We start from the raw sequence: 23,961 nt of genomic DNA on the forward strand, positions 1-23,961 counted from the left end.
TCCCCTCCCACTCCAAGTTCCTCTGCAGCCCAGATGAGATATCCTGAACCCTGGCACCAGGTAGGCAACACAGCCTTCGGGACTCTCGATCCTGGCCACAGCGAACAGTGTCTATGCCCCTAACTATACTATCCCCGATTACGACATTTCTCTTTTCTTCCCCCACTTGAATGGCTCCCTGTACCACGGTGCTGTGGTCAGTTTGTTCATCCTCCCTACAGTCCCTGCTCTCGTTAACACAGGGAGCAAGAATCTCGAACTTGTTGGACAAGGGCAATGGCTGAGGCTCCTGCAGCACTACCTCCTGGATCCCTCTACCTGCCTCCCTCAGAGTCACACCCTCCTGTCCGTGACCGCTGGCCAAATTAATCTAAGGGGTGTGACTGTCTCCTGAAACACAGTGTCCAGGTAACTCTCCCCCTCCTTGATGTGTCGCAGTATCTGAAGCTCAGATTCCAGCTCATCAACTCTGAGCCGGTGTTCCTCGAGCAGCCAACACTTGCTACAGATATGGTCACTAGGAGCCACAATGGGGTCCACCTGCTCCCACATCATGCAGGTACAACACATCACCTGGTCCTGCATCTCTATTTTATTTAATTAGATTTTAATTTGTTTTTTAAATTTCTGACTGATCTTTAGTTTTTAATCTGTAAAATATTTCTTATTCACATTTAATCTGAAATCAATCTAGAATCAACTCTGAAATCAACTGAAATCAACTTTGGGAAAGTTCGCGCAAGGAAGTTAGATAAGATTTGCACATGGGCAAAACCCTGACAGGTAACGTTTAATATATGTTCAGTACAGTGGGTCAGAAGCAAAATAAGTGAGCAGCAAGCATACTCCATCAGTAATGTAGGAACAACAAAAGGTGAGATTGATAGAGAACAGGGAGCAGGAGATTGCCAGTTGGTCTCAGCATTCCTGGGTCAAGAAAGAGGTAATCAGACACAGAAGATATTTCTCATCATTATCAAAGCATGTCAGTGCAGGCATGAGTGTGTGAGTGTCTGTGTGAATATATGTGTGTGTGTGTGTGCATGAGTGCGTGAGAGTGTCTACGTGTGTATGTAAGTGTCTGTATATACAAAAGCATGCCTTTGTGTGTGTGTAGCTCTGTGCGCATGCATGTGTGTGACTATGCATGTGTGTGCATGAGCTTGCATGAGCATGTGCCTGTGTGTGGCCTGTTTGTGTGCATGTGTGTGTGTGAGAATCACAGAATTACAGAGTTGTTACAGCATAGAAGGGGGCCATTCAGCCCGTCATGTCTGCACCGACTCTCCGATTGAGCAATTCACCTAGTGCCATTCCCCTGCCTTCTCCCCATAACCCTGTATATTCTTCCTTTTGAATATCTTGATTGAACCTGGCTCCACGAACTCTCAGGCAGTGCATTCCACACCTTAACCACTCGCTGTGTGAAAAGATTTTGCCTCATGTCGCTTTTGCTTCTTTTGCCAACCAACTTAAATCGTTCTCAATCCTTTCACAATTGGGAACAGTTTCTCCTTGTCTACTCTGTCCAGACCGCAAATGACTTTGAATACCTCTATCAAATCTCCTCTCAGCCTTCTCTTCTCCAAGGAAAACAGCTCCAACTTGTCTAGTCTACCTTCATAATTCAAGTTCCTCATCCCTGGAACCAGTCTCATGAATCTATCCTGCACTCTTTCCAATGCCCTGACATCTTTTCCAAAGTACGGCATCCAGAACTGGACACAATACTCCAGGTGAAGCTGATCTAGTGTCTTATAGAAGTTCAACATAACCTCCTTACTCTTGTATTCTATTCCCCTGTAAATAAAGCTTAGGATACTGTATGCTTTATTCACTGCTCTCTCAACCTGCCCTGCCACCTTCAATACACCCAGGTCCCTCTGCTCCTGTATCTCCTTTAGAGTTGTATCCTTTAATTTATATTGTCACTCTGTGTTCTTCCTACCAAAATGAATCACTTCACATTTCTCTGCAGTGAACTTCATCTGTCACTTGTCTGCCCATTCCACCAACTTGTCCTAGTCTTTTTGAAGTTCTACATTATCCTCCTCACAGTTCACAATGCTTCCAAGTTTCATATCATCTGCAAACTTTGAAATTGTGCCCTGTACACCAAGAACTAGGTCATTAATATATATCAGGAAGAGCAAGGGTCCCCCTGGGGAGCTCCGCTACAAACCTTCCTCCAGCCAGAAAAATATCCATTAACCACTACACCCTGTTTCCAATCACACAGACAATTATGTATCCATGTTGCTGCTGTCCCTTTTATTCCATGAGCTATAATTTTGCTCACAAATCTATTGTGTGGCACTGTATCAAATGCCTTTTGAAAGTCCAGGTACACCACATCAACAGCATTGTCCTCATCAACCCTCTCTGTTACCTCTTCAAAAACTCCAGCAAGTTAGTTAAACACAATCTTCCCTTAACAAATCTGTGCTGGCTTTCTTTGATCAACCTGCATTTGTCCATGCACCTATTAATTTGGGCCCAAATTATTGTTTCTAGAAGTTTCCCCACCACCAATGTTAAATTGACTGACCTGTAGTTACTAGGCTTATCCTTACACCCTTTTTTGAACAAGGGTGTAACATTTGCAATTCCCCAGTCCTCTGGTACCACCCCTGAGTCTAAGGAAGACTGAAAAATTATGACCAGTGCCTCTGCGATTTCCACTGTCACTTCCCTCAGTATCCTTGGATGCATCTCAGCCGGTCTTGGTGCTTTATCAACTCTAAGTACAGCTAGCCTATCTAATACCTCCTTGTTATTAATTTCAAATCCTTCTAATGAATTAATTACGTACTGTTTCACCGTGGCCTGGGTTGCATCTTCTTCCTTGGTAAAGACAGATGCAAAGTATTCATTTAGTTATTCCCCTGCTTCCATGTGTAATTTCCCTTTTTGGTCCCTAATCAGCCTTACTCCACCTTTTACCACCTTTTTACCATTTATATGCCGAAACAAGACTTTTGGATTCCCTTTTATATTAGCTGCCAGTCTCTTTTCATACCCCCTCTTTGCTTCTCTTATTTTCTTCATCATTTCTGCTCTGAACCTTCTATATTCAGCCTGGTTCTCCATTGTATCATTCACCTGACATCTGTCATTCGCACACTTATTCTTCTTCATCTTCATCTCTATCTCTTTTGTCATCCGGGGATCTGAATTTATTTACCCTATCTTTCCTCTTCAAGGGAATATACCTTGACTGTGCCTGAACTATTTCTTCTTTAAAGGTAGCCCATTGTCCAGCTACCATTTTTCCTGCCGACCTTTGATTCCAATTTATTCGGCCCAAATCCATTCTTACCCTACTGAAGTTGACTTTCCCCAGTGAATTTTCTTACTCTAGATTGTTCTTTGTTCTTTTCCATAACCAGCCTAAACCATAAGATACAATGATCACTGTCCCCTAAATGTTCTCCTACTGACACTTGATCCACTTGGCCCGCCTCATTCCCAAGAACTGAGTCTAGCAGTGCCTCCTTTCTCATTGGACTGGAAACAGACTGCTGTAGAAAATTTTCCTGAACACAGTCTAGGAACTCTTGCCCCTCTCTGCCCTTTACATTACTACTATCCAAGTCTATATTCGAATAATTAAAGTCCCCTATTATAACTACTCTATAATTCTTGCACCTCTCTGTTTGTGAGCTGTGTGTGTATGTCTTTGTGCACATGTGTGTTTGTGTGTGTGCGTGTCAGTGTGAGTGAGTGTGTCTGTGGGTTTTGTGTGTGTGTGTGGGCTGTGTGTGCTTGTATGCATGTGTGTATATGTCTGTTGCATTGAGTAGAAGATTGAGCTTCAGTCTTTGTCCTCTCTATCATGGGATAAACTAATGTTTGAGTTTCATATACGATACTTGGATAACATCACCTGCCACCCACCAAAGCATGCCCCAGTAAGGAGTCAATGTATTTAAGGAGGAAAGGGGGTCAAAGAAAAAACAATCAGAAGAAATTAAAAGGCAGAAGCTGGAGTTTGACTTACCTTTGATTTCTTGCCATTGCCCTTTCTTAGGTTTTGTTGCTGTTCTGATGGGTCTTTGACAACTGCTTTCTGATTGGTGACAATTGTTACTGCTGTATTTTCTTCCAGCGATTCTGAATAAAGTCTCTCAAACACAACATACATTTGTTCACTCCGTAACATTCTCTTCCTTTCCTTCGGATTTGCGAAGGATGTTGCTGCAGATAATATGTGATTGAATGCAAAAGTGAGTCAAATTAATGTCCATACTTAATTCATCATTTAGCACATTAGATTGGCTGTCTCAGATGTGAACACACACATACATTTAGTTACTGAATGTACCTTGTGCTGATTGAGGTGAGAGACACCCAGTCTCTGGGAAACAAGACCCTTGCACATTTTGGCACCCAGCTTTGAACTTCATCAGATTGAACTGAAATGTGAGGATTTGAGAGGTAAATCGCTTAAAAAGCAGCCACTGTTCAGCCTAGTTAAGGAGAAGCTATATAAGCGTATGAAAGGAATAGGATATGGTGATATTGTTGGATGAATGTAAGGTGAGGGGAGGCTCCTGTGGGCCATTAACACAAGCATAGACCAATTGGGCCGAAAGACCTGTTTCTGTACTGTAACTTCTGTGTAGTTCTCAAACAGATGTGGAAAAGCCTATACTGAATCCCTGCAAGTACTGACACCCTACTGGGAATCCACTCCAAATGTTGATGCACTCCCATCACTCCCTTGTAAATATTAGTAGCCCCCCCCAGAAAACCCTTGCAAATACTGATATACTCGTCGAGTCATTGACACTCGGGGGTGGGGCTCCGAAGATTCTTTTGATGACATCTAATTTTCTGCAGATCCCAATTTGTAAACAGCACACAAACAAAAAGTATTCCATTTTGATGAACCTTTATAGTTCTAGACCTAACCATCTTCTGCTGCTTCATCAATAACCTTCCCTCCATCATAAGGTTAGAAACGGGGATGTTCATTGATAATTGCACAGTATTCAGTGCCATTTGCAACTCCTCAGATACTGAAGCAAGACCTGGACAACGTTCAGGTTTGAGCTGATAAGTGGCAAGTAACACTCGCGCCACACAAGTGCCAGGCAATGACCATCGCCAACAAGAGAGAATCTAACCATCTCCCCTTGTCATTCAATGGCATTACGATCAACTATCAACTTCCTGGGGGTCACCATTGACAAGAAACTGAACTGGAGTAGCCACATAAATACAGTGGCTACAAGAGCAGGTCAGAGGCTAGGAATGCTGAAGCGAGTAACTCACCTCCTGACTCCCCAAAGCCTGTCCAACATCTACAAGGCACAAGTCAGGAGTGTGACTGCAGCTCCAACAAGACTCAAGATGCTCAGCACCATCCAGGACAAAGCAGCCCACTTAAAGGGCACCCAATCCACCACCTTAAACATTCACTCCCTTGACCACTGACATACAGCGGCAGCAGTGTGTACCATCTACAAGATGCACTGCAGCAACTCACCACAACTCCTTCGACAGCACCTTCCAAACCTATGATCTCTACCACCTAGAAGGACAAGGGCAGCAGATGCATGGGAACACCACCACCTGCAAGTTCCCCTCCAAGTCACACACCATCCTGACTTGGAACTATATTGCTGTTCCTTCACTGTCGCTGGGTCAAAATCATTGAACTCCCTTCCTAAAAGCACTGTGAGTGTACCTACCCCAAATGGACTGCAGCGAGTCAAGAATGCAGCTCAAAACCACCTTCTCAAAGGCAATTATGGATGGGCAATAAATGCTGACCTTACAAGTGATATTCACATCCAGGAACGAATAAAAAAATACTGCTTGAACTGAAGTATTGTGTCCAGTTTTGGGCACCACACTTGAGAAAGGATGCAAGGCTGTAGAGAGGGTGCAGAAATGATTTACAAGGATGGTTCTAGGGATGAGGGACTTTAGTCATCTGGATAGTTTGGCAAAGCTGGGGTTGTTTTCTTGGAAAAGAGAAGGTTGAAAGGAGATTTGATCGAGGTGTTCAATATCATGAGGGGTCAGGACAGAGTAGATAGAGAGAAACTGTTCCCATTGGCAGAAGGATCGAAAACCAGAGGGCATTAATTTAAGGTGATTGGCAAAAGAAGCAATGGCGACATGAGGAAAATCTTTTTTATGCAGCGAGTGGTTAGGATTTGGAATTCAGTGCCTGAGTGTGTAGTGGAGGCAGATTCAATTGTAGCTTGCAAACGAGAATTGGGTAAGCACCTGAAGAGAAAAAAATTGCAGGGTTACAGGGAAGGGCAGAGGAGTGCGACTCACAGAGTTGCTCTTGTAGAGACGTGGCATGGACACGATGTGCTGAAGGACCTCCTTCTGTATTGTAACTATTCTATGATTTATTATTCAGAGTGTAAATGATAGTGGGTTTTCTATTGCTGTATGCCAACGTTTCCTACAAATGGAAAGGCGTGTTTGCTGAAAGCTTGACGAATGTTTTTGAACACTACACTGAGAGGAAATCTGTCTCTTTCAAAAAAATACAACCACGTGGGCAAGATAATGGATAGCCCCCAGTGCCTTCAGGACCTGAACTCAGGTGTGGCTCAGCGGGTAGTACTTTTGCTTCTAAGCTAAAAGGTTGTGATTTCCAGTCCCACTCTAGTGACTTAAGCATGAAAACCAGGGCTGACACTCCAAATGCTAATACTAAGGGAAAGCTTGTTTTCAAATAGAACCCTTTCAGGTGGGTTGTATTCATGATTTTGAAGAAGAGCAGGGGAGTTCTCCCCTGCGTCCTGACTAATACTTATCCCTCAACCAACATCACAAAAGCAAATCAATTGGTCACTACCACATTGCTGTTTGGGGGAGCTAGCTATGTGCAATTTTTTTAATTCTTTCATGGGATGTAAGCATTTGTTGCCCATCCCTAAATGCCCTGCTGGGCCATTTCAGAGGGTAATCAAGAATCAAGCACATTACTGTCAGTCTGGAGTCACATGTAGGCCAGACCAGGTAAAGATGGCAGATTTCCTTCCCTAAAGGATACTAGTGAACCAAATGGATTTTCACAACAATCGATGATAGATTCATGACATCGTTACTGAGACTAGCTTTCTAGGCCATATTATTAATTAATTGAATTTAACTTTCACCAGCTGCCATGGTGAGATTTAAACGGATGACCCCAGGACATTAGCCTGGGCTTCTGGATTACTAGTCCAGGAACATTCCCACTACACCAACACCTCGCTGCAATTGGCTGTGTAGTTCCTGCAGTACATTCGTGACTGTACCATATTGGCTATAAAGTGCTTAAGGATGTCTGATGGTCGTGAAAGGTGCTATATAAATTCAAGTCTTTCTTTCTTCAACAAGAAAGAAAAATATTAATTTGAGAATATGAATATGAGAAAATTACAAATAATTAAAGGTTGCAATTCAGGTTAACAAGCCTTTAAAAAGAAAGAACTTGCATTTATATAACACCTTTCATGTCAGGACATCTCAAAGCACTTTTATAGGCAATGGGTGCTTTTGAGGTGTAGGTACTGTTGCAAAATAGGAAAAGTGGCAGCCAATTTGCTCACAGCAAGCTCACATAAACAGCAGTGTGATAATGGCCAGATCATCTGTTTGAATGATATTGGTTGAGGGATAAATATTAGCGCCCACTCTTCTTTAACCTAGATAGTGGCCGTGGGATAAAAAAAATGAAGCTTCAGTTTAATGTCTCATCCAAGAGGTGGAAAGATGATAAATGAAAATCAAGCTCTGGGATTCCTTTCTACAGAATAAAATTGAAAAGCAGAGAACTATGTTAAAGTATCAGATACAGTTCTGGTCTCTACATTACAAAAAGTATATGGAGGCACTGGAGAACGTCCAAATAAGATTTACAAGGATGATAGCAGAACTGAAAGATTATATGTATCAGGAAAGACTGTACAGGCTGGAGCTCCATTCTCTGGAAAAGAAAAGACTAAGGGGTGATCTAATCAAGTTCTTTAAAGTTATGAAGGGTGTTGTAGGGTAGACGTAGAGTAGATGTTTCCACTGGTGGGAGAGTCCAAAACTAGAATATCATCAATATAAGATAGTCACCAATAAATCCAATAGTGAATTCAGGAGAAACCTCTTCTCCCAGAGTGTGGTGAGAATGTGGAACTCACTACCACATGGTGTAGTTGAGGTGAATAGCACATTTGCATTTAAGGTGAAGCTAGATAAACACACAAGGGAGAAAAGAATAGAAGGATATGCTGATAGAGTGAGACGAAGTAGGAGTGGGCAGAGGCTCATGTGGAACATAAATACCAACACAGACCAGCTGGACTGAATGGTTTGTTTCTGTGATGTCAATTCTATGTAACTATGCACTCTGAGATATTTTTAATAAATATACATTAAGTGGATTATTTTACCTTTTGCATTTTCCTTAATTCTCTCACTGTGGGTTTTTACAATAGGTTTTCTAGAATGCCAATGGAAGATCTCATCAAACTTTTTCAGATTAAGCAGCAAACCAAGTGTAGGGTCTTCACTAAGGGCAAAGAAACAAGAATGATTAACAAGAGCCAAAACACGAAAAACAACATAATCAGCCAATATAATTTTATATACCTGCCGAGTTGCGGCAATTGTTCCAGCAAATCACCAATAAATTCGTCTGCTAAGGCAGAGGACATTGGTATTAAACCAATGGTTGGAATTTTCTGCACAGATGTATCTGTATAAAGGAAATCGAGAGTTAGCATGCAGTACAGTGACTTGTTCCTCATAACCCTGAGCTCCAGGTTCTAGGGCTGAACTTTATCAGCCCTGCAAGGATGGGCAGGGAGACGGAGGGGTGGAGGGGGCAGTCCACCATGTGGAGAGGCCACCCAGTAACACAAGAGTGCCTCCCTGTGGGCTGGGGGAGGGGGACCCTCCTGCTTGGGCAATCTGTGGCTCATGGAGGGCTCTGGGTGGTAAAAGCCACCCCTTTGCCAATAACACTCCCGCCCTGAACATCCATTCCTCCTTCACCACACCTCCCTGCCTCGACAGGGCCTGTCTGGCTGGGCCCCGATAGCTTGTCCCCACTTACCTGCAATCTGAGGCTGCATGGCTGCTCCTGGTCCCGGGCTTCCTGCAGTACCAGCAGTGGCCACTGCTCCCGATAATGCTACTGCACTGCTTAACTGCTGGCCCTCTGATTTGCCAGCAGCTCTTTGGGCAGGATCGTGTCCCTCAAAGGGGCAATTCCTGTTGGCGAGCAGTTAATTTACTGTCTGCCATTGAATTCGGCCAGGGGATTCCCCCAAGCCCCGCCTTCCGGTCCATTGAAGGGACCCCAGCTGCCGAACTTCCAGCCCCAAGGGTCATCCTAGAATCATATAGAACATAGAACATAGAACATAGAACATACAGCACAGAACAGGCCCTTCGGCCCACAATGTTGTGCCGATCCTTTGTCCTCTGTCAAGGACAATTTAATCTATACCCCATCATTCTCCTTTATCCATATACCTATCCAAAAGCCTTTTGAAAGTCCCTAAAGTTTCTGACTCAACAACTTCCCCGGGCAAGGCATTCCATGCCTCGACCACTCTCTGGGTAAAGAACCTTCCCCTGACATCCCCCTTATATCTCCCACCCTTCACCTTAAATTTATGACCCCTTGTAACGCTTTGCTCCACCCGGGGAAAAAGTTTCTGACTGTCTACCCTATCTATTCCCCTGATCATCTTATAAACCTCTATCATGTCACCCCTCATCCTTCTCCTTTCTAATGAGAAGAGGCCTAGAATGTTCAGCCTTTCCTCGTAAGACTTATTCTCCATTCCAGGCAACATCCTGGTAAATCTCCTCTGCACCCTCTCCAAGGCTTCCACATCCTTCCTAAAATGAGGCGACCAGAACTGCACACAGTACTCCAAATGAGGCCTTACCAAGGTCCTGTACAGCTGCATCATCACCTCACGGCTCTTAAATTCAATCCCTCTGCTAATGAACGCTAACACCCCATATGCCTTCTTCACAGCCCTATCCACTTGAGTTGCAACTTTCAATGATCTATGCACATAGACCCCAAGGTCTCTCTGCTCCTCCACATGCCCAAGAACCCTACCGTTAACCCAGTATTTTGCATTCATGTTTGTCCTTCCAAAATGGACGACCTCACACTTTTCAGGGTTAAACTCCATCTGCCACTTTTCAGCCCAGCACTGCAACCTATCCAAGTCCCTTTGCAGACGACAATAGCCCTCCTCGGTATCCACAACTCCACCAACCTTTGTATCATCTGCAAATTTACTGACATTAGAGACATTTTCGGCATAGAAGGAGGCCATTCTGCCCATCAAGTCCATGCCAGCTCTCCGCAGAGCAATCCAATCAATCCCACTACCCCATTCGGTCTCTGTAGCCTTGTTGGTTTATTTCCTTCAAGTGTCCATCCAATTTCCTTTTAAAATCATTGACTGTCTTCACTTCCACCACCCTCATGGGCAGTGAGTTCCAGGTCATGAACACTCGCTGCGTAAAAAAGTTCTTCCTCATATTCCCCTTGCATCTTTTGCCCAAAACCTTCAAACTGTGTCCCCTAGTCCTTGTACCATTTGTTAATGGGAACAGTTTTTCCTTGTCTAACTTATCCAACCCTGTCATATACTCTCAAATCTCCCCTCAATATCCTTTGCTCCTTAGCTTTTCCAACCTGACCTTGCAACTAAAATCCCTTATTGCTGGAACCATTCTGGTAAATTTTCTCTGCATCCTCTCACATCTTTCCTGAAGTGTGGTGACAGAAATGGATGCAGTACCCTAGTTGGGGCCTAACCAGAGCTTTATAAAGGTTCAGCATAACTTTGCTGCCTTTGTATTCTATGGGCTGAATTTTAAGGGAACAATGTGGACATGTATGGAGGCACGGGAGGACATAAAATCGGGATGGGCACATCAGACAGGAAGTCTGACGTTGTGATGGCTTATCCCGATTTTGTCCATGGTCGCAAACATGGAGGGCGGAGGTCTGAAGGCAACGCACTGTACAGGTAATTAACCTTGTTAAATGGACAATTAAAAGCAATTTAATGTGTCGGATGCAATTTTATAAATGGCGCACGCATCTCATGGGGCTTCAGAGTCTCGCCTCCTTCAAGGAGGTGACATCGAGGCAGCAGATCCCACCAGCCTGGAAGGGGAGGCTATCAGAAGGGTAAACATCAAAGGCCTGGAAAGGCCACGAAGGGAGGGCTGAGCTTAGCATGTCAGGACTGAGGGGAATGTTGGCCAATTCATGAGGGCAAGAGTCACAAGTGTGAGCATAAAGAGGGGGACACTGGCAGGGGAAGACTACCTTTAACGGAGAGGCCACTTATCATGGGTCTCATTCACCCAAGCTTCAGGGATCCCGTTGAAGACGGAGTGCTCCTGCGTGGGAGGGAGGGTCAGACACCTTCAGCGGAACCACAACAGCCTGTGAGCCCACAGGAGGGACCTCAGCGGCAGAAGGGCCAAGAGGAGAGAGAGAGGGAGGTGGCCTGTGCAGAGGGAGGTACCCTCCAGAAAGAGTCTACAGGTCGAGGCTCAACTACCTGCAGATGTTCGAGAGGCAGTGCCAACGAAGACTCCGCCTCTCCAGGGAGGCTGTCACTGACCTGTGTGCAATGATACATAATGAGCTGTGCCCCAGGGGATTGGGTGGCAATCTAATGCCAGTGGCCCTGAAGGTCACCGTGGCGCTGAACTTCTACGCCACTGAATCATTCCAGGGATCCATGGAATCTCGCAGTCCATGGCACCTCGGTGCAAAAAGGAGGGCCAGAGATTATGTGTGCTTCCACACGGATCCCAAGCAGAGAGCACCATTGATTTCGGGACCATCGTTGGATTGCCCCCGGTGCAGGATGTTAGCGACTGCACACATGTGGCCATCAAGGTGCTGGAACATCAGCCAGCGGCCCTGATCAACAGGAAGGGCTTCCACTGCCTCAATGTACAACTGGTGTACAACCACCGTAAACGGATCCTGCAGGTCTTTGCACGCTTCCGGGGAAGTTGCCATGATGCCTACATTTTGAGGCAGTCACAAATTCCTGAACTTTTCCACCCTGCCTGCAGCCTTCAGGGATGGATCTTTAGAGACAAGGGCTACCCATTGAGGACATGGCTGTTGACGCCTGTGAGGAATCCACGTACAGATTCAGAGGAACGGTACAATGCCTGCCATGGAACAACACGAGCTGCCATCGAGCAGGCTATTGGTCCGCTGAAGATGAGATTCAGGTGCCTCGATAGGTCTGGGGATCCCTTCAGTGTGCCCTGGTTAGGGTCTCATGTATTGTCATGTTTTATTGTGCGCTGCACAACCTTGCCCTGCAGAGGGAGGAGCTGATAAGGAAAGTGAAGAATGGACTTTCTCCTCAGATGATGAGGATTTGGAGTGGGAAAATGGGCAAGCTAGGCCAGATTAAGAACCCTAGAGGGAACACATGATTGGACAGGAAAGACACGCAAGGGAGGCCCGATTCCCATATACATTCACGTTCCATTTCATCCTTTATGGCCCTATACCTTATCCAATAAAGAGTTTACTTTATACAACTGTTTTTCACCATTCCTTCCTTAACGATGTGTTGGTTTATTGAACATTTGCACATAGCTGATCTGGTCAATTTCTAGAGTTCAGCCCTTGCAGCATCAGTGATCGCCTCTATCTTCTTACTGGAGGCTGGGGTACAGTGAAGGGTCAAGCCCTTGATGGAGAAAAACAGGAGGGAGTCCATGCCTAGCAGTAAAGATTTATTTACAGTCATAATGGAGGCAGACAGTGTAACGATAGACAAACACTTGCCCCATGAAAACCCAGTGATTCTAAACGTGCTTCTTAATTCGCTTACGTGAACTCCTACACGGTGCTGCCCCTGTGCTGTGTGGACGAGGACCTCGGTGCCCTGTAGCTATGGATGACTTTGGCGGCCGCCCTCGGGATGTCTTGGGCCTGGAGAGCCCCAGCAAGCTGCGGGTCTCCTACATAGAAGCAGTTCCACCCTCTTTCAACTGGGATGTTGGGTGAACTGGTGACACTGGCAGAGGGGCATAGGAGCTGGAGTCCGCACCAGGAGCACCCTGAGAGGAGCCCCCAGCTGTAGACCTCCTCCCTAGCAAGGTAGACTTCTGCCTCCCTGCTGACCTGAGAGGACAGTGGACCTGGCGGTGACTCAAGGTCCCCCTTGTGCCTTGCCACTGCTGCCTTGTGCCCATGGTCAGGACGAGGTTACAGAGGTCTGCTCAAATATCCAGCAAACACTGAGTGCTCTGCTGGATGTGGCTCTCCATCCTCTCAATAGTGGGGGCCGCTCATACACCAGTCGGAGACAATGTTGTGGTCAAGGCTTGGATGGACCCCCCCATTGACCGCGCTTCAGCATGCATAGCCTCTGGCATCTCTGCTAGATGTTGGCACACCTCTGGCTGCAGCTCCAGCAGTTCCCTTGTTGCTGGCAGAACCAGAGGCACATCATGGGCCTGGGGCTCAGCAAGGGCCTGGCCTCCCACAGTCCTCTGACCGTCAGAGGCACAGGCTATCACTGCCTCCGTCAGCGGCTCGGGTGTGTGTGTGCTGTGCTCACCAGATTCTGTGCCCTGATCTAAACTCTTGCGTAAACCCACCGAGCTGCATGTATCTGCACTAGTGGAGGGTGGAGGAGTATGAAGTGCCAATAGACCCTCTGAGGCTCCTTCCTCCCCCTCAGAAGTGGCATGATCTACAGCATTTTCCACTGGTGTCCAATTTGGCACAGCTTGACCTGTATGACAGAACAAAGATTGAAGGTTTTGGACAAGAGGTACAGGGGGAATCTGAGGAAGAACTGTTTTACACAGCGACTGGTAATGACCTGGAACTCGCTGCCTACAAGGTGGTGGAAGCGGAAACAATCAATTACTTCAAAAGGAAATTGGATGGGAACTCGAAGGAAATAAACGTGCAGGGCTATGGGGATTGAGCGGGGGAGTAGGACTGACTGGATTGCTCTGCGGAGAGCTGGCATGGACTCGATGGGCTGAATGGCCTCCATCTGTGCCTTAACTGACTGTATGACAAAGATGTGTCAGGGCCAAGGGCCTTCCCTCCCTCCACTGCAGACACTCTATAATGCAGATCCATGTGTGCACTGGATGCCTGATGAGCAGCATGTTGCAGATACCGCATTGTGCCCCATGTAGACCCTACTTACTATATTGGGAGAATGCCCCTGTCTCTGCAATACTCCTTCCATCCTGCGATCCAGCAAGCTCCATGGCCTCCTCCTCCATTGGCGTAAGGACATGCAGCAATGACAGCCCACCTCTGGTCTTGGCCTGCTCCCTCCGATTATGTGCCATCTTCTCCTGCAGACAGAGGGAAGGAAGATGTTAGGCCCCAAGCAACATCAATCCCAACACATGCTTCCTGCCCAAAGATCTCATGAGATTCAAGTATGACTGGGGGACCCGCTTTCAGGGCCACCATGACAGGCCGCAGACTGACATGTTGCATCCCTTTGCCCGCGTCTGGGGGGGTAGCTCATTCTCCTCCCAACACAACTACTTTGACAGATGCAAAACTCAAGAGGATGAAGGGATTAAATGATACTCACTTTTGCAGCCTGGATGAGGTCATTGAACCACTTGCGGCACTGTATCCATGTGAGTGGGGTCACACCATGGCTGCTGACCTCCTCAGCAACCTGGAGCCAGGCCTGCTTGTTTTTCCTCGCCTGGCTCTTCCCTCTGTTCCTTTGGAACAAGACGTCCCTCCTCTCCCTGACAGCCTGGAGCACAAAAGCAGAATACTCCAGATGCTGGAAATCTGAAACAGAAAAGAAAATGCTGGAAATACTCAGCAGGTTTGGCAGCATCTGTAGAGAGAGAAACAGAGTTAACGCTTGAGGTCGTGAAACCTTCATCAGAACCTTGTAGTAGCGCCTGGAGGGAGGTGTCAGGAAACCGTGGGGCCGCAGGGGGTCTCCTGTCAGCCATCTCTAATGTCACCTCCTCCTCTTCCAGACCTTCACAATGCAGCATTCAATACAGGGCTGGCAGCCCTTTAAAAATGGCATTAGGTCCTGCTGAGGCGTCACCTGACACCGTGCTCCCTGACTCCGGGCCCGACTCCAACCACACAACTGGTCAGAGTTCTCGGCTCATTAGTCTGCAGGAGTTCCTCAGGGTAGTGTCCTAGACCCAACCATCTTCAGCTGCTTCATCAATGATCTTCCTTCAATCATAAGGTCAGAAGTGGGGATGTTCGCTGATGATTGCACAATGTTCAGCACCATTCGCAACTCCTCAGATACTGAAGCAGTCCATGTAGAAATGCAGCAAGACCTGGACAATATCCAGGCTTGGGCTGATAAGTGGCAAGTAACATTCGCGTGACACAAGTGTCAGACATTGACCATCTCCAACAAGACAGAATCCAACTATCTCCCTTTGACATTCAAAGGCATTGCGATCACTGAATCCCCCACTATCAACATCCTGGGGGCTACCATTGACAGGAAACTGAACTGGAGTAGCCATATAAATACCGTGGCAACAAGAGCAGGTCAGAGGCTAGGAATCCTGCGGCAAGTAACTCACCTCCTAACTCCCCATAGCTTGTCCACCATCTACAAGGCACAAGTCAGGAGTGTGATGGAATACTCTCCAATTGCCTGCATGGGTGCAACTCCAACAACACTCAAGAAGCTCGACACCATCCAGGACAAAGCAGTCCGCTTGATTGGTACCCCATCCACAAACATTCACTCCCTCCACCACTGACGCACAGTCACAGCAGTGTATACCATCTATAAGATGCACTGCAGCAATGCACCAAGGCTCCTTAGACAGCACCTTCCAAACCTGCATCCTCTACCACCTAGAAGGACAAGGGCAGCAGATGCATGGGAACACCACCACCTGTAAGTTCCCCTCCAAGCCACACACCATCCTGACTTGGAACTATAACACCATTCCTTCACTGTCGCTGGGTCAAAATCCTGGAGCTCCCTTCCTAACAGCACTGTGGGTGTACCTACCTCACATGGACTGCAGCAGTTCAAGAAGACAGCTCACCAGCACCTTCTCAAGGACAATTAGGGATGGGCAATAAATGTTGGCCTGGCCAGTGACGCCCAAAATCCCATGAATGAATTTAAAAAATTAAATATATTTTGCCTGTTAATATTTCAAAATTCGCTAGATTCTGGAAAGGTTCCATCAGACTGGAAAGTAGCAAATATTCAAGAAGGAGGGAAAGCAGAAAACAGGTAACTGTAGGTCAGTTAGCTTAATAAAGGGAGCCCGTTGACATACCGTACTTGGATTTCCAGAAGGCATTTGACAAGGTGTCACATAAAAGGTTATTGCACAAAGTAGGAGCTCATGGTGTAGGGGGTAACATATTAGTATGGCTAGAATATTGGCTGGCTGGCAGAAAACAGAGAATTTGCATAAATGGGCCCTTTTCTGATTGGCAGGATGTGATGAGTGGAGTCCCACAGGGATCTGTGCTGGGGCCTGAACTTTTTACAATTTATATCAATGACTTAGATGAGGGGAGTGATGGCATGGTATAAAGTTTGCAGATGACACAATGATAGTTAGGAAAGTATGTTGTGAAGAGGATATAAGGAGCTTGCAGACTGATATAGATTGAGTGAGTGGGCAAAATCTGGCAGATGGAGTACAGTGTAGGAAAATGTGATGTTGTTCACTTTGGCAGGAAGAATGAAAATGCAGAGTATTACTTAAATGGAGAACGACTGCAGAATTCCGAGATGCAGAGGGATCTAGGTGTTCTAGTGCATGAGTCACAATAGGTTAGTATATAGGTACAGCAAGTCATAAAGAAAGTTAATGGAATGCTATCCTTTATACAAGAGGAATTGACAATAAAAATAAGGATGTTATTCGGTCAGTTAGCTCAATAAAGGGAGCCCGTTGATGTACTGTACTTGGATTTCCAGAAGGCATTTGACAAGGTGTCACTGAACTGTTATACAGGGCATTGGTGAGACCACATCTCAAATACTGTGTGCAGTTCTGGTCTCCTTATTTAAGGAAGGATGTGAATGTTGTGGAGGCAGTTCAGAGGAGGTTTACTAGATTGACACCTGGAATGAGCGGATTGTCTTATGAGGAAAGGTTGGACAGGCTGGGCTTATTGTCACTGGTGTTTAGAAGAGTGAGGGGAGACTTGATTGAAGTATATAAGATCCTGAACGGTCTTGAGAAAGTGGATGTGGAAAGGACATTTCTTCTTGTGGGTGAGTCCAGAACTAGGGGTCACTTTTTGAAAATTAGGGGTCGCCCTTTTAGGACAGAGACGAGGAGAATTTTTTTCTCTCAGAGGGTTGTGTGTCTTTGGAATTCTCTGCCTCAGAAGGTGGTGGAGGTGGGGTCATTGAATATTTTTAAGGCAGGGGTAGATAGATTCTTGTTAGGCAAGGGAATCAAAGATTATCAGGCGTTGATGGGAGTGTGGAATTCGAGACACAAACAGATCAGCCATGATCTTTTGAAGTGAAGCAGGCTAGAGGGGCTGAATGGCCTACTTCTGCTCCTAATTCATTTGCTCGTATGTTCATATGTACCCTACCCCTTCTGCCAAAATGCATGACCTCACACTCATCTGTATTAAATTCCATCTGCCACTTGTCTGCCTATTCCACTGGCCTATCTCTGTCCTGTCACAACCGACTCGTATCATCCTCAATGTTTAGCACTCCTCCAAGTTTGGTGTTATTGGCAAATTTTGAGATTCTACTCTGTATTCCGAGATCCAAGTCATTTATACATAGCAAAAAGAGCAGTGGTCCCAGCACTGACCTTTGGGGAACACCACTGTCTACCATCCTCCAGTCTGAACTCCTCTCAGAACTCCAATCCATCAATGGCAATTGGGAGGTGGGGTGCCCGAAGACACATCTTAAATGTGGCCCTACCAATGAGCTAGCGAGAGTTTAAATAATCTGTCTCGGAAAAACAGCAATCATTTTATCTACTGTTCGTCACAAGCAGAACACTTTACAGTAATGGGGAAAGTACAGAAGGAATGAGAATGGCAACAGGTGAGGGAAAATTAATCAGAATAAGGTGTGATGTAGATAAGCAAAATGCGGAAAGGGACAGGGAACAGACAGGAGGACAAGGAACTGAAAGCCTGTTCAAACTGGAGGGCTTTGGGGGAAGTGGCAAGGCAGAGGGAACTGCATGGAGAATTCCACAGGGCAGGATTGAATGCACATAATTAGCTATTGCGAGAATTATCCTTTGTGCTATATTTTAACTATTGCCTAGAAGAAGGTTGTGATTATTCTAAATAAGAGTATTCAGAATGAATATGTTTGCGATCATCATCATCTGCTACTTTCTATTACCAATCCAGTTTTCAATCGAGTGAACAGGCTAATTTGTCATTCGTTTCATGAACCTCAATCTTCTTCAAACTTGCATTCAGAACTTTATCAAATGGTTTATGAACTTCTTTTTCCAGCAAAGTTAGGGGAAGTTTTCTAAAGATAAGGGACCAACAGGTATTAATGGGATAAAATTCCTAACTGGCACCATGTCCCATTCCTCCATCGCCCACCTCTGCTCACTGACCTACATTTGCTCCCAGTCAGACAACACCTCCATTCAAAAATTCTTATCCTTATTTTCAAATCCCACCTTGGCCTTGTCCTTCCCTATATCTGTAACTTCTTCCAGCCCTATAACCCTCCGAGATCTCTGCACTCATCCAATCCTGGCCTCTTGTACATCCTTGATTTCCTTCACTCCACCATTACCGGCCATGCCTTCAGCTGCCTCGGAATTTACTCCCTAAACCTCTCTGCCTCTTTAAACTCTTTCTTCCTTTAATTTGCTCTTTAGAACCTACCTCTCCGATCAAACGTTTGGTCAGCTGTCTTAATATCTCCTTGTGTGGCTCGGGGTCAAATTTTACGTAGTACCGACAGCACAGAAACAGGCCTCTTGGCCCTGTCAGTGTTTATGGTCCACATGAGCCCCCTCATACCCTATTTCATTTAACCCTATCAAAATACCCGAATATTACTTTCTCCCTCATGTGTTTATCTAACTCTCTGGTTTAGGAAGTTTCTTCTGAATGCCCTATTGGATTTATTAATACCTTATACTTATGGCCTCTAATTTTGATCTTGCCAAGAAGGGGAAACATCTCCCTATCAAATCTCTTCATAATCTTGAAGGTTTCTATCATGTCACCCTCAGCCTTCCCAGCCCATTCAATCATTCCTGATAGACATAACTTCTCAGTTCTGGTACTTTGTTTGATAACGCTCTTGTGAAGCTCCTTGGGATGTTTTACTACATTAAGGGGGCAAGTTGTTGTTGTTGTTTGAAGAATCACAAATAGATGTAGCACGTTTGGTGGGCTGAATGGCTTTTTCTCACTCTGGGATTTCTTAAGTTTCTTAAAGGCAGTTCGATTATATCCATTGAACTGGGGATCTTAATGTACAGTTAACCAATAATTATTGAAACTCTCTGCTGTTTAATATACCTGGCTCTGCTTTGTCAACTGATTGCAGCATTACACCTGAGGTACACAGCACTGGGAAGGCAGGTCCCACATCAAGTTCAGGAGTAATCTTGGCGACAGTTTCCCAGATGTTTCTGTATTCACCTCCGATCTTGCTCCCTAACTGGCACTCGGATTCTGTCGAATAAAAATGCATGTTATGGGCATCATCAGAATTGCACTGCAATGGCACCTCCATTGTCCCCACTCCAATTATCCAGTTTCCTAATTATCCACTAAATACTTTTTCCAGGATCTGTCCTGGCATAAAACTCACCTCAATGAACATCCCACTACACCAACCTCACAAGCCAACATCACAGGCAAAGAAATGTTATCTCACCTTTCACAACATCTGGACATCCGAAAGCACTTTACAGCCAATGAAATCCTTTTTTTAAAGCGTTTATTTCAACTGATATAATGAAGGAGACGCAGCAGCCAATTTACGCACACCAAGCTTCCACAAGCTATGATGATGACCAGATTAGTTGTGTACTCCGCATCGCTGTTCAAGTGTGTGGGCAGACATTGACTACTTGTGCAAGCAAAAATATGCCAGGTATCTCACTAAATCAGTATCCAACATAGTGACGAGAAAGTAAGTCAATAAATTAGTCTTCTCATTTAAAGCTTCTTCACAAAAATGCACATTTGTTGTTGTTTTGATTAATAGCAAGAGAAATTTTTAAAAGCTTTATCTTTCCAAAATTGTCTCACTGGCCCCCTATGTAAGACAAAAATTGTAATTTGGCGCCCCACACAAAAAGGTTGGAAACCCCTGCTCCATACAATTTACCTTGTGTTTTAAAATAACTTAGCAGCTAGGTTATTTTAAAACACAAGTTTAAAGGCTTATGCTATGTAAACTCATTTTAAAATGACAAAAGTCATGTAAGGAATGTCTCAATTTCTATGGTCTGGTACACATTACTTTCACTTGGGACAAGTTCAGTGGCATGTTGAAAGTTACTGGACTATTATTGCGATATAAATGTCACAGTTGTGCTGCTATCCATTTGGAATCACATTGTTCCAGAACTTGTACTCAAGGGAAAGCAGACAAGAATATGCAAGAAATCTCCGGAAATCAGCACTGTATGTTCCTCATGAATACAAGAGTACGGTGTATAGGAGCTGAGTCATATTGGTGAAAACAGGATGCTGCTGATCCATATACAATAGTTAGTAACAGATAGCTTCAATAAACCTTAATCTATGATGAACTGTCTACAATTCCTTAAAATCCAAGCTGCCTTTGCAGTGTTAAAAACTGTCGGGGAAGACATGGTAAAAATTTATTATGTTTCAATGACCATGTTAGAAACAGTCATTAACTGATTTTTTTTTGCTGCGCATTGAATTAAAGGTCAAGTTTTACAAGTATGTCAAAAATCAGTAATTTCAAAGTGTATCATTTACTATTCAGTTTGAGGGCAGATAACCTAAGTGACCAATGTGATTTGAAAGTTGTCTGTATCATAGAATTACATTATGTTATTAGTATTCTTTGGCCTCCTTATCTCGAGAGACAATGGATAAGCGCCTGGAGGTGGTCAGTGGTGTGTGGAGCAGCGCCTGGAGTGGCTATAAAGGCCAATTCTAGAGTGACAGGCTCTTCCACGGGGGCTGCAGAGAAATTTGTTTGTCGGGGCTGTTACACAGTTGGCTCTCCCCTTGCGCCTCTGTCTTTTTTCCTGCCAGCTACTAAGTCTCTTCGACTCGCCACACTTTAGCCCCGTCTTTATGGCTGCCCGCCAGCTCTGGCGAACGTTGGCAACTGACTCCCACGACTTGTGATCAATGTCACAGGATTTCATGTCGCGTTTGCAGATGTCTTTAAAGCGGAGACATGGACGGCTGGTGGGTCTGATACCAGTGGCGAGCTTGCTCTACAATGTGTCTTTGGGGATCCTGCCATCTTCCTTGCAGCTCACATGGCCAAGCCATCTCGAGCGCCGCTGACTCAGTAGTGTGTATAAGCTGGGGATGTTGGCCGCCTCGAGGACTTCTGTGTTGGAGATACGGTCCTGCCACCTGATGCCAAGTATTCTCCGGAGGCAGCGAAGATGGAATGAATTGAGACGTCGCTCTTGGCTGACATACGGTGTCCAGGCCTCGCTGCCATAGAGCAAGGTACTGAGGACACAGGCCTGATACACTCGGACTTTTGTGTTCCGTGTCAGTGCGCCATTTTCCCACATTCTCTTGGCCAGTCTGGACATAGCAGTGGAAGCCTTTCCCATGCGCTTGTTGATTTCTGCATCTAGAGACAGGTTACTGGTGATAGTTGAGCCTAGGTCGGTGAACTCTTGAACCACTTCCAGAGCGTGGTCGCCAATACCTTTGCTAACAGGTAAGAGATTTGGCTTGGTCATAAATTGGTTAGTCTGGAGTACAATCTTACAGATCGTGACTAAACATTTTGTAATTGGATAATACATTCAGTAACAACTGCTAAATATTTTGCAGAAAAGCTTTTTGTTAATAATTATCTTGTCAGAGCTGAATCGGAATTGATGGTGATAGACTGAGATATAGATATAAGTGAATTTTAGAGAATTGCTTTATTGGAGGAACTGAACGGCACTCTTTATTTTGTCTATCTAATTTTGTCAAATAACATTTTGTCCATGAGAGATTCTGTTGTTCCTTCTGTTGTTCCTGTATTTTAGAATTCAGGACTTAGTTTAACAGCCCATCAAGATGAATAAACTAGTCTTGGCTACCTACCGTTAATCTCTCTGTCCCTTCCTCTCCCACTGTTAAGTGAGTGGGCAACAAGATGGCAAATGAAGTATAATATAGGGAAGTGTGAAGTTATTCACTCAGGTCATAAAAATAAAAAAAGCAGAATATTTTTTAAAAGGTGTGAAACTGGTAAGTGTTGATGTTCAGAGAGACTTGAGTGTACTTGTACAAGGAATGCATAGAGTTAACATGCAGATGCAGCAGGCTATTAGGAAGGCAAATGGCATGTTGGCCTTTATTGCAAGGGGATTGGAGTACAGAAATAAAGAAGTCTTACTAAAATTGTAGAGGGCTTTGGTGAGACTGCACCTGGAATACTGTGTGCAGTTTTGGTCTCCACATTTAAGAAAGGATATATTTGCACTGGAGGCAGTGCAGTGAAGATTTATTAAATTGGTCCCTGGGATGAGGGGGTTGTCCTGTGATGAGAGGCTGAGTAAAGTCTGCCAATATTCTCTTGAGTTTAGAAGAATGAGAGGCGATCTAACTGAGACATACAAGATTCAGAAAGGGCCTGATCGGGTAGAATCTAAGAGATTGTTTTTGTTGGTCAGGGAATCTAGAACACGGGGACACAGTCTCAGGATAAGGGGTCAATTATTCAGGACTGAGATGAGAAGAAATTACTACACTCCAAGGGTTATGGATCTTTGGAGTTCTCTACCCCAGAGGGTTGTGGATGCTCCACCGTTGAATACATTTAAGCATGGCACAGATAGATTTTTGGTCTCACAGGGAATCAAAGGATATGGGGAGTGGGCAGGAAAGTGGAATTGAAGCCCAAGATCAGCCATGATCGTCTTGAATGGTGGAGCAGGCTTGATGGGCCATATGGTCTACTTCTGCTCCTATTTCTTGTGTTCTTGTGTTCACTCTGCTTTTTTTTTGTTTTACATGACTCTTCTGAAGTACTATCTGCTCCATCCTATAAATGTCTCCTGTAATCAAGCAGATGGAGAAGTTGCACAAACATTGACTATGGGTTAAACTCTCTTATGACAACAGCAGTGTGAGAAATGGTTCATCTTCCTATTGCTGATTTTTTGACTGCCTCACCTCAATAACCACAATATCAATCCTCTCCTTGAGTTTTATGGTTTATTGGATGAATTTACAGTCCTGACACAGTGTGAATCCACAGAGGCCATCCAATGAGGTCCATCAACCACCTTGTGACATGGTGTAGGCTAGCTCTATTCTGCCAACAAAAATAATTTGCATTGGCATTGCGTACTATTTTGTTTGCTAGCTAGCTAATACTGTTGTGCTGCTTTCTATTGATGTTTGTATGCTTAGCTACTGTATTTATAGGAAGAAATATGTTTTAGATAGGACTGTGTTTTGATGACATTAGATTGTCTATACACTTTATATATATATAATTGCCCTCATGTTCGTGGCTGAGTCAATAATTTTGTCAAATGTCCATGGTGCAACATGTCGGTGCCTATCACTGGTCTCAGCTGCTCTTCATTATGTTCTAAGCTGACATTTAGTGAACTAATTTGATTTTCAAGATGTTTGCTGTCTTTAATCTTCTCCATCTTCAGTGCAAACAATCGATTTTTCAGCTCAGTCATCTCCTCTTTGAAAAGTTGAGCTCCTAGCTCCACCCTAGCCTGCAGCTGTTTTAAAGTTTCTTCAAAGTTTTTAATCTGGCTGCCCTTCTTCAACAA

The 23,961-nt window shown here is 44.9% G+C and overlaps 1 protein-coding gene across 4 annotated transcripts in view; it reads right to left on the reverse strand.

The window, feature by feature from the left end:
* LOC137368934 (probable ATP-dependent RNA helicase DDX60) overlaps nt 1-23,961 on the reverse strand; it is a 141,319-nt gene that overhangs the window by 86,827 nt on the left and 30,531 nt on the right. For all 4 annotated transcript variants that reach the window (XM_068029259.1, XM_068029260.1, XM_068029258.1 and 1 more), the window contains 6 exons: nt 19,517-19,672; nt 14,601-14,812; nt 14,199-14,352; nt 8,599-8,704; nt 8,400-8,518; nt 4,001-4,197 (listed from right to left, as the gene is read on the reverse strand). In XM_068029259.1, coding sequence (XP_067885360.1) covers nt 4,001-4,197; nt 8,400-8,518; nt 8,599-8,704; nt 14,199-14,352; nt 14,601-14,812; nt 19,517-19,672 — 944 coding nt within the window. The remainder of the gene's footprint in view (nt 1-4,000; nt 4,198-8,399; nt 8,519-8,598; nt 8,705-14,198; nt 14,353-14,600; nt 14,813-19,516; nt 19,673-23,961) is intronic.

The sequence above is a fragment of the Heterodontus francisci genome, chromosome 4 (genome assembly GCF_036365525.1).
Source record: "Heterodontus francisci isolate sHetFra1 chromosome 4, sHetFra1.hap1, whole genome shotgun sequence".
NCBI lineage: Eukaryota > Metazoa > Chordata > Chondrichthyes > Heterodontiformes > Heterodontidae > Heterodontus > Heterodontus francisci.